General features: G+C 45.0%; 1 protein-coding gene across 1 annotated transcript; it reads right to left on the bottom strand.

The window, feature by feature from the left end:
• Positions 1-231: 231 nt before the first annotated feature.
• Positions 232-2,049, bottom strand: LOC144759646 (uncharacterized). The gene is made up of 4 exons (XM_078646495.1): positions 1,265-2,049; positions 1,001-1,180; positions 613-916; positions 232-447 (listed from the first exon to the last, which is right to left on the bottom strand). The coding sequence occupies exons 1-4, from the start codon at positions 2,047-2,049 to the stop codon at positions 232-234; spliced, it is 1,485 nt and encodes a 494-aa protein (XP_078502621.1).
• Between the last annotated feature and the right edge of the window lie 9,360 nt (positions 2,050-11,409).

Below are 11,409 nucleotides of genomic sequence, written 5' to 3'. Positions count from 1 at the left end.
AACACTGCACCCAAAATATATATTTCAGTCTTATGTAAACAAACAAGGTTGAGTAGAAGCCTTTTGGGTCTAGTACATTTTAGACAGAAATAATGTGAAGGCTTTTTCCCTCTGAGTGAGTACATTCATGTCGAATGAAAAGCAGTTTGTAACCAAAGATTTGCTTGCATTACAAGCACTCATAAGGTTTTTCCCCAGTATGGGATCTCTCATGACATGTAACACTGTCTTTCAGATAAAAGCTTTTCTGGCATAAGGATTTTCTCCAGTGTGGAGTTTCTCATGTTGAGTGAGAAAGCGTTTTTCTCTGAAGGTTTTCTGGCATTCAGAGCACTCATATGGTTTTTTCCCAGTGTGGAGTCTCTCATGGTTAGTGAGGGTGTGCCTATCAAAGAGGCATTTCTGGCATTCAGAGCACTGGTGACGCTTCTTTCCTGTGTGTGCTTGCTCATGTAGTGTGAGACTGCATTTAAAATGTAATCATTTCTGGCAATCAGAGCAAGGAAATTTATTTTGGACTGTGTGTGTTTGCTTATGGTGCTTGTAACAGCTTCTACCTCGTTTGTAGCAGTTAGAGCTCTGATAAGTTTTTCCCCCACTTTGGATTCTTACATGTTGAGTGAGATAAGATTTATGTCTGAAACTTTTTGGGCATTCAGAGCACCGATAACGGTGTTGCCCAGTGTGAGTTCTTGTATGGCTAGTAAGTCCTCTTTTTTCACTGAAACATTTTTGGCATTCGGAGCACATATAAGGTTTTTCCAAAGAATGCGTTACTGCATGTCGAGTAAGTCGCCATTTGTTACGAAACTTTTTCTGGCATTCAGAGCACTGAAAAGGTTTTTCCCCTGTGTGGGTTCTTGTATGTTCAGTGAGTCTTCTTTTTTCACGGAAACATTTCTGGCATTCGGAGCACGGACAAGGTTTTTCCAAAGAGTGGGTTATTGCATGTTGAGTAAGACTCGGTTTGTTACGAAACCTTTGCTGGCATTCAGAGCACTGATAAGGTTTTTCCCCAGTGTGGGTTCTTGTATGATCAGTGAGACTGCTTTTTTCACTGAAACATTTCTGGCATTCAGGGCACTGATAAGGTTTTTCTCCAGTGTGGATTCTTATGTGCCGAGTGAGACTGCTTTTTACAGTAAAACACATCTGGCATTCAGAGCACTGATTAGGTTTTACCAAAGAGTGGGTTATTGCATGTCGAGAAAGACTCGGTTTGTTACAAAACCTTTGCTGGCATTTAGAACACTGATAAGGTTGTTCCCCAGTGTGGGTTCTTATATGTTCAGTGAGTCTGCTGTTGTAACTGAAACATTTCTGGCATTCAGGGCACTGATAAGGTTTCTCTCCAGTGTGGGTTATTGTATGCCGGGTGAGAGTGTTTTTGTCAATGAAACATTTCTGGCATTCCGTGCACTGATAAGGTTTTTCCCCAGTGTGGGTTCTTGTATGCCGAGTGAGAGTGCTTTGGCCACTGAAACATTTCTGGCATTCCGAGCACTGATATGGTTTTTCCCCAGAGTGGGTTCTTGCATGTCGAGAAAGACTCAATTTGCTACAAAATCTTTGCTTGCATTCAGAACACTGATAAGGTTTTTCCTCTGTGTGGATTCTCACATGTTCAGTTAGATACGATTTATTGCGGAAACATTTTTGGCATTCAGAACACTGATAAGGTTTTTCCCCAGAGTGGGTTTTTGCATGTCGAGAAAGACTCAATTTGCTACAGAATCTTTGCTTGCATTCAGAACACTGAAAAGGTTTTTCCCCTGTGTGGATTCTCACATGTTCAATTAGATGCGATTTATTGCGGAATTTTTTTGGGCATTCAGAACACTGATAGAGTTTATCCCCAGTGAGCAATCTCACATGTTCAGTGACATGAGATTTATGGCTGAATCTTTCTTCCCCAGCTTGTGTTATTTCGTGTTGAGTGAGGCTGGTTTGAACACTGAATTTGTTCTCATGGTCCGTGTTTTTACAAGATTTATTTCTAGAGCTTATGTCACCAAGTTTGTTTTTCTTTTGCTTTTGCTCATATGCCATGCTAGGAGTGAACCAGATCCTTCCTAGGGGCTGGCTTGTTTAGAAAGCGGTCAGCATTAATCTCTGAAAGAAATCATGTGCAATCTCCTTAACACTTGAATTGAGCAAAATTTGTCTGGAAGCAGCCCTATAACACCTGTTGAAAGGTTTCTTGCAGATAATGGTCTTCAGGTTATGTCCTCTCCGGCAGCAACTTATTTTGTGGCTGATGTTTTTCTCACATTCATTTGTATAGGTTCTTAGCAACGCAGTGATAAAGGTGTTAGTTGGATATTTAATGATTAAATGTTAAGTTCCATTTTGCACTGATGTAATGGCAGTAACTGAGGGAGTTAGAACGGGCACAGTACTATTGTGGATCACCAGTCGCAGAACATCAGTTCCTTTTAACCTTCTTATACATTGAGCAAAGTTTGTAGTTCTGATGACAGGGATTCACATTAGATATAGCGCCCCAGTGTTCACTTAAGCAGTTTTTATATTTAACAGTTCTACATATACTCCTGCACAGCAGATAATGCTAAGCCGATTTACATAGAATTCATCAGAGAACAGTACACAATAAAAAGGAAACATTTATTTGAGATGGTCATGGACATAATGAAGTTGTGTATCTTTAAGGGTATTGCAAAAGTCAGGCGAGTGGTTGAGGTGTTATATCCAGAGGCAGATAGTCTCAAAGTTGTCACTGGTTAAAAACAGTTGTTGAGCAAGAGTGATTTTAATCTCAGTGCTTTTGGCTGTCGGATGTGTCGGCTTCAAAGTCTTCTTTCAGTGTCTTTTCTATGATGGCCTGCAGAAGAAACCTTTTGCAAAAACTTTCTTTTATGCACCGTGTGCTTCCTCTCTGGAATTAGATGAGGTTTTAGATTAACGTTTATTTTGTCATGCTGAGGCAATTCGTCTTTCTGATAATATTTCAGATGAGGATGCAGAAGTGGTCTTGCAACATTATTTCTGATGCTGTGTGCACAGATATGGCTTTGCTCTGGGTTTATGAAATGCAAAATTAGAGACTTCACTTACAGCTATAGTACTTTTCCCAGCTCCCAGGTCTGCGCCACATCTAGATTTTAGAAATTCTTCAAACTTAAAATGCTGGATGTCCTTCCGTTTTAAAAAATAATCATCTTAATGGCACTGACATTCGGTTGCTAGCGCTAAACCTTGCGTACTTTGCACGTAATTTCAATCCCCTGTAGAGTTAAAATTGAACAGTTAATAGAAGTAAATTTCCAAAAATATAAATTACAAGTCAAATGAATGCAGAATTGTAGACTTTTGATAAATGTGCGCTGTTTTTCTGACACAGCAGAGCGAAGAATTGTAAACTGAGAGCACTCGGATGTAAGAGTGAGAATTTGTAAAATTTTCAACATTTTAATAGACTTGCATAACTTACATGTACCCTGTGGAGTTGTAACACAGTATCCCAGAGTCATATGGACTGGCACAAAACATCTATTAAAAAAAATACTATTCATTCATTTGTAATGCAGATTTCTGGGATGGGAATGTCCCCTCCATTGACAATGGGCGTTTTCCCCTGTCGAGTTGCCAACTGCATGTATCTGTTATCCTGACTTTTGATTTTTGGCCTCAGCTTCACGATAATCTATTGTGTGTTACGAGCCCTATGCCTAGATCTATCCCTCGCCTAACTCAAGCGCAAAGAAATTAAAGTGTACTTTCATGTGATAATTTTATTCCAGCTGATTATCAGTTGTTAGGTTTTTCTGACACGATTTTTCCAGATGGAAACATTTGACGGAAAAGCTGCATATGACTTGTGCTGTCTTTTTTTCTAACTGGGGGAACACATAATGCTTCGCCCTGTTAGAAACAGATTCCCCTTCCCTCCCCTACTCTTGCCACCCCCAAAACCAACTACATGAATATATCTACCACCTGCTGGAAACAGGTGGTAAATATTAGCGAGAAAAACCCTATGAAAAGGCAAATTGCGTGTGGTTTGAAGACCAGAAAAATGTGCTCCTCATGGCAGTTCCCCATTCAATTCCACCTTGCACCTGTATGTTACTGGGCAAACCTATCACAACGTAACAGAAAACCATTATGTGAGAAGTTTCTGCCACCCCAGTACTGTGCAACTTGTAGCAAGGGACTATGAGAGGTCTTGGACCGGACCTGTGACCTGGAGGGTCACACCAAGTGTGCCCTTATTTAAGGCAGAGGACTGTCATGGGTTTAACAGATAGAGCAGTGGTGGCAATGCACCATGTTGTAAGGATCAATAGCCTGATGAGATCTTTGCATCAGGATCACTGGAGTGGGGTCCTACTGACCCACCCATGTAATGCTCTGTTTCTATGTCCCTGTCCAGGCTTTGCGCTAACATCTCAAGTGCGTGTTAACCATGTTGGTGTGTGTAGCCTGTGAGGGGCATACACAGAATGTGAGAGTGTGCCAGAGTAAACTACATCTCCTTTCTGCCAGTTGTGTATACAAGTGGGACCATCTAGCCCTCGTGTATGCTCCAGTTCAAAGTCCTCTGTTACCAAGGAATAAAGTGCTCTGCAGAGCACTCAGGTGCTTGCTTGCCACCAGGGATGGTGTCTGCCTGACAGTCTATCCAAGTTGAAGGGACACCACCAGCAGGCTGAAATGATTACTGGTACCGGTCCTGAAGAGCCTAGAAGCCTGCCTGCCTGCCTGTCAGGTTAGAGAAGGGATTTTGACTATCCAACAGGAGATCGAGGCTGTCCTGGAAGAAGCAAGGTCCAGAGCATCACTAGCAGCTGTATGGGGCCGGAGGAAGCCAACTACTGGAAATCCATCCAGCAGGACCAGGGAGTCAGACAGTCCCCCCAGACTCTCCCAACAGTTCAATGCAGAAAATAATACTCTATGACAACGTCCTTGACGACGCCCAGTGCGGTGAAGAATGTGTGCTGCTAACCAGCCGGCGCAGGGCTGCATATGCCAAATTCTTAAGTAACCCAAGAGGGGCTGAATCTACGGACTTCCTGGAGAGACTGTGTGGGGTTGTATCTGCCAAATTCCTGAGAGGTCCATGGCAGAAGCCCATGAGGGACTACTCCAGTGCCGAACACCCTATCTGAGGTTACGCCTGGGGTTCAGCCGGCCACAATGGGGGCTCAATTGCCGATGGTGGGGCCCCCAGAGGGCCTTCACTCACCAACAGGACAGGTGTGACCGCAAAACTTTAGGACTTCTGATCTTCACTGTAAACTGTAAAGAAAAGGCAAAGCGGGTGCCCTACTGAACGCTGCCATGCACCCAGGACGTAAGAGCTCCACAAAAGCCTGCTAGTGGGCCACTGCTCTCTCAAGTGCACGGGCGTGCCCTGCGAGTGCTGGACAGCTGGAACAGCTGGAACGGGACCCTGACAGGACTGACTCATGTTGTTAAGGGGTAAGACACTTAAGACTGAGAGCCCATGTGTATGAGGGTGAATGAACTGCACCTGTACTATATTCATGCCGCTCCTAAATGCCCCTGGAGGGGACGAGGGATCAGAACCAGAAGAAAAATAAATGATACTAGGGAGGGCAGGGATAGACATGAGTGAACGCAGCACCCGAAAACTTAGAAGGAAGAGGTATTGACCTGCTTTTGATTCATGTAGTATAGGTTGCAACTGAGTGAGTAAAGTACATTTTCTTAGCAAGATAAGCAGTGTGATGGACATTCATTCTATTGAGGCTGTTGGTTTGTTGTTGAGCTCTGAGTTAAAGCAGCCAACATTTCCAAGCTGAGAATTCTGAGTACTACTCGCCCTCGCTACCTTGAGAGTCAAGTACAAAAAGGGTTTACTCTGCCCAGTTTGCACAGCTATTCTAGGACAGGTCTTGGGACATCAAAGGAAAATGATGTCAACCCAGTAGCTCCTGTCTACACCGTGGACCCTGAACTGGATTGAACACAAAGGCTGGAACAAAAGTCTCTTGCTAGGATCTGCCAAGCTAAGGCGTTTTCCCATTTTATGTTTTCTGGGCACCAAAATAAATTTTTTACATTTATTTATCCTTTTCCAGTGTGACATGATTTAACGTAAACAGTAACTTGTTCAGCTGACATTGTAGAGCTAAACATACTCAATATATATAGTAATGGAAAAAAACAGACAATGTTAAGGCAAGGAACACTGCAGTGTCTTGTTGTTGACTTATTCGTATACAGTAAGTCACATACAAAAAGCCTTCTAATTATCTCTTTTCTCCACTCTTCTATTTGTCAACTATCAAGAATCTGGTCCTGATTTTAGAGATCTCTGCTGGCCCCGGGGGTCACTCTGTCCATCAGAGGAGCCACGGTGGCTACACTAAAGGCACGGAAAGACTGGCGAGCGGCTGCCATGTTTAGAGATCTCTGCTGGCTCCGGGGGTCACTATGTCCATCAGAGGAGCCACGGTGGCTACACTAAAGGCACGGAAAGACTGGCGAACGGCTGCCATGTTTAGAGATCTCTGCTGGCTCCGGGGGTCACTCTTCCATCAGAGGAGCCACGGTGGCTACACTAAAGGCACTGAAAGACTGGCGTGCGGCTGCCATGTTTACAGATCTCTGCTGGCTCCGGGGGTCACTCTGTCCATCAGAGGAGCCACGGTGGCTACACTAAAGGCACGGAAAGACTGGCGAGCGGCTGCCATGTTTAGAGATCTCTGCTGGCCCCGGGGGTCACTCTGTCCATCAGAGGAGCCACGGTGGCTACACTAAAGGCACGGAAAGACTGGCGAGCGGCTGCCATGTTTAGAGATCTCTGCTGGCCCTGGGAGCACGCTGTCCGTTCAGAGTAGCCCAGTGCTTGCTCTGAAGGCACGGAAAGACTGGCGAGCGACTGTCATGTTTAGAGATCTATGCTGGCCCCGGGGGTCACTCCCTCCGTCAGAGGAGCAACAGTGGCTGCTCTGAAGGCACAGAAAGATTGGTGAGTGGCTGCCATGTTTAGAGATCTCTGCTGGCTTCGGGGGGCACGCTGTCCATCAGAGGAGCCACGGTGGCTGCTCTGAAGGCATGGAAAGACTGGTGAGCGGCTGCCATGTTTCAGACGGCCACTCGCCAACTTTTCTGTTTTTCAAAAACATACTCCCAAAGCAGTTGTTTGTTTTTAAAAACAAATAACTAATTACTCTCCTGCCTTGGAGTTTTATCCCGGATTTTCTCCCAGGGAGTAGGGTTCATTTTAAAGTGGTTCTGTTCATGTTTTCCCTGGTATTCCCCAATAGGAGAAAAATACAGACAGCATGATCTAAAGAGGATGGACAGCCCAATGTATTTACATAGACGGCACCCAAGTAAGGCTGGACACATGACAATCCACCTGACTTGCACTAGGTCAGGCAGACCATCCGTTTGTCGGACAGGGTGCTCCACCACTCTTGTGAAGGAGTACCCTGCTCACCAAACTCTAAATCAAGACCTTTATCTTTTCTGTGTTATGCATATATCTCTAGGTCCGCTTCATTATGTCCATCAGTCTTTCTATGATGTACCTGTTATTGAGGATTGTGTGTGTGCGTGTAGGTGTATTTATACCCTGCATTTTAATCTGCAGTTGTTTATGCTGTGTTTATGCCCTTATTATTATAATAAACAGGGCAGGAATGGTAAAAACTAAGCTAAGGGAATTAGAACTGCAGGAGGACTAATTGAAAACTTTGGTGAACAAATGAGCTTTAAGCTGTTTCCTGAATTGCGGATAAAGAGTCGAGGCTCTGAGCTCTGGAGGCAGGGAGTTCCAAAAAAGTGGAGCAAGGGTCGCAAATTTCGATCCTCCCCATTTCTTCCTCCGGAACCGCGGGACTGTGAGAAGGGATTTGGTGGATGAACGTAGGGGATGATCTCGGATGAGATAAAAACCGGTGCCGTGCCCAGTCGAGCTTGGAAGGTGATGGAAGCGAGCTTGAACTGGACACGCTCACGGACTGGGAGCCAATGCAGAGATTTGAGGAGGGGGTGACATGGTGAAACTTTGGCAATTTAAACACCAAGCGCGCCGCCTGGTTCTGAATCTGCTGCAACCGCCTTAGACTATATGCAGGTATACTAGCATATAGGGCGTTGCCGTAATCCAGGCGGGAGATGACCATTGCCAGGGTAATCAGTTTCAGAGCGTCAAAAGAAAAGAAACGGGACACCTTGCGTATAGTGCGCAGTGAAAGAAAGGAAGTGAAGGACTGGACTTTCTAACAGTACCAGCGGTGCCAGGGAACAACACCTATAACCTTCATGGGATACCTGTTTCGGCGCACAAACTACAGAGACACGGGACACATCCTTCGGCGTCAAAGATTCAAGGTTTATTTACTGCAGGGAACACAGAAGTCACAACAAGTACAACACGTTCAACTTGGGGAGACTGCTTCAAATTGGTTCTGTGGATCGCTCCTTTTATACAAAATTAACTCATAGGACAACATGGTACACAAAAGTTTACAACCTGGTTCCCATAATTATCCCTCAGAGGGGTCGCTTTGGTCACTTTGGTACACATAAGGTCCGGAACATAAGTGCGGAAACATTTGGCGGTTCCCAACTGTAAAAACCCATCTTCCCAACATTAGTGAATTCCAATCGGCAGTAAAACAGATCGAAATAGGGACAAAGACAGGTGCAGAGGGAGATGGAGACAGTGGGGAAATCGAAAAGGGTGTAAAAGGGGAGGTATCGGGAAACACGAGATACAGGCATCAAAGGGACGTGCTTAATGAGATGCACGGCTGAGACAATAAACCGGACGGCAAGATGAGCCTCGAGCGGGGCCATTTGCCTTACAGTATCATCCCCCTCATCGTAAAAGATATTTACAAAGTACATGTGTCTTCCACAAATATCCTGAGAGTCCCAGGGTGACGAAGCGGACAGTGTCCGTTCGCTGGCTACTTGAGGGCAAGAGACAAAATGGATGCCGTATCTAAGATGGAACCCGTGGGTACAGATGAAAAACCCACATATCAAACGAACGGTTTAAGTTAGCACAGCGAAACTGCGCACACTTACTAAACTCGTCATTTGCGGTTCTTCGATACCAGACTCGACCATATTCGTGCGAGTCGAAAACATCACTTAAAATTGTCATGGAACCTCAGACGCTCCTTTTGCCCTCATGTAGGCAAGCACTAGTCGGAATCATATTCGATATTCATCAGACCCTCGAGATGTTGCTGTAGCATAGCTCTGTCCAACCGAGACCCTTTGGTAACAGGTGGCTGTCTCATACACGTTGTAGCACAGAGGCCACATAAGGCAGGGCCGCACTGCACGCAAAGGCAACACGTGAACAGGAACACTACAACGACTCCAATGATCGTCAGAATTTTCCAACCCCAAGTCGACATCAGGCCCCAAAACCATCCAAGTAGCGTCCAATCCCCTACATCCACGTGTATGGATTCGGAGATCTTTTCAACTTCGAGATGGCTTGATAGACAGTCGGAGCGTTATCAGGAATGAAAATACAGCAGCTCGAATGGATCACCTTACATACCCCACCTCGATCTGCTAAGATCACATCTAAAACCATACGGTTTTGTAACGTCATAAGTCTATCCGCCTGAAGTTCTGTGGTGATATTACCAAGGGCACTGGCAGTAATATTAGCTGTCGATTCTACCACTCGAGTCAACTGTCTCAGGTTCCTACTATTAACCATAGGTCCCCAAAATGGGAGGAAACCCTTGAAAAAGTCTCCTGCCTCTTGACCGGCAGTATCCTCTTCGCTAATTACGCCTCTCACAACTCTAGTTTTGTGATAATCTGCATCTACAGTAAATGTCGGAGGCAACAAGTTTGCGATAAAACATGAGCCCATGAAGTCAGAGGGCAACCATGCATACGCACGATCATGACAAATAAAGTATGTACCCTTGGCAGCCAAAAACACAGGGGACGAGACCATTGGCAAAATATAATTTTCAGTGCAAGCACTCTCTCCAAGTCGGGCTTTCGATCTACGGCCGCGACCTATTAAACAAAAATTGCCAGTGTGGGGTACGACCCATATCGGAGGCGAGCTTTTAAGCTGTTTTTCACCAGTGAACACACTATATTCGCCTCTACTTAGGACCCTATAGGCTTGTACCTCTTCTTCAGGGATAAGCGAGGGATCATAGATATCGCTATCTAAATCCTCTATTGCTATAGACAAAGATTTTTGGTACGAGGTAGGACCAGAGTAGGGGGAACGTGGTTCTCGAATGGGGTGGAAACCCAGTGCGCTTCGAAACATTGTTTGAAATGCTCGAGCAGACCCTTGGGAGCTATACGGTAACACCAGATATGGAATTCCCTTATCCGTAGTATGTGGCATCAACCCACACACCCAACAATTAGTAGTGTTAACCACTAACTGATGCTGATGAAGGAGCTGAATAAAGGAATTGTTGCGGAATTCTGCACGTCTAGCCTGCTCGTGTTCAGGTAAGATGTGAAAAGAATGAGGAGAAACAGTGGAGGTGAGTTTAAAGTCAGGGGTAGGAGTAGGTATGATAGAGGGCAAGAAGTAAGACATTGTGTAATACACTCCACCCGCCAATAACGCAGAAACAGTCACAAACAGTACGAATATTTGGAACACACAACATTTGGTACGACTGAGTTGCTGCAGCTTGAATCTTTGTGCTTGAGCTCTTTCCAAGTCCATCAGCTTTGAAAATGCCATTTCCTATGACCGTCCGCAACGTTTCTTGACGCACTTCGTTCTGTGTAGCAATAGTCAATTCCTAGGAGTTCCCAGGAACCGACGGTCTTTAACCTAGCGTCAAGACCTACTAACCAGGAGGAAGTACACGCGCGGCCCTACGGCCTTTATTTCATATATATATATATATATAAAAACAATGTCTCTCAGCTGTGGAAACAAAAATGTAAGGAACAAAGCTCAATGAATATGTACGAAATAATTACAATAGAATGAGTGTTCAAACTGATCATGGAAAACGGGATAATGCATTTGTCAAGGGACAGAACGGGTTTTTTTATTAGTCTTTAGTGCTGGATCTCAAAAAATATCGGGTTTTCCCAGGACGTGTCTGTTCGTTAAACAAAAGATCCGTTGAAGGGACAACGCCCTGTTGATCAGCTGAATGTTCTGGTCTTGAGTCTTCTGATGACAAGTGTTCAATAATGCCTTTTTGCTGCACTGAGGATTCTCCGACAGGTTGTGCGTCGCTGAAAGGTACAAACGCCGGCAATCCTTCGGTTTCAGTTGATGCAATGCCTTTCCTTACCCACGAGTCTGCTGGCAACGGAATGGGGACTTTCTTGGTATGGGTGGCATGCACCCAATTTTTCCGCCCCTCAAGACGAACTGCAGTTCTCGTGGCAAGGAGGACCTGATAGGGTCCAGTGAACCTGGGATCCAAATTGTTCTTGCGT

The sequence above is a fragment of the Lissotriton helveticus genome, chromosome 1_1 (assembly GCF_964261635.1).
Source record: "Lissotriton helveticus chromosome 1_1, aLisHel1.1, whole genome shotgun sequence".
NCBI lineage: Eukaryota > Metazoa > Chordata > Amphibia > Caudata > Salamandridae > Lissotriton > Lissotriton helveticus.
The sequence above is the reverse complement of the archived record's forward strand: the minus strand, read 5'-3'. Positions and strand labels throughout refer to the sequence as shown.

Excerpts from the sequence above, each read along its gene's own strand:
- LOC144759646 (XM_078646495.1), bottom strand. The coding sequence starts at position 2,049 with ATGGCATATGAGCAAAAGCAAAAGAAAAACAAACTTGGTGACATAAGC. Across the intron at positions 917-1,000 it reads ACTGGGGAAAAACCTTATCA|GTGCTCCGAATGCCAGAAAT; the intron begins GTGCTCTGAATG and ends AAAACCTTGTCC. Across the intron at positions 448-612 it reads AATCTTATCTCACTCAACAT|CAAGCACACACAGGAAAGAA; the intron begins GTAAGAATCCAA and ends ACACTACATGAG.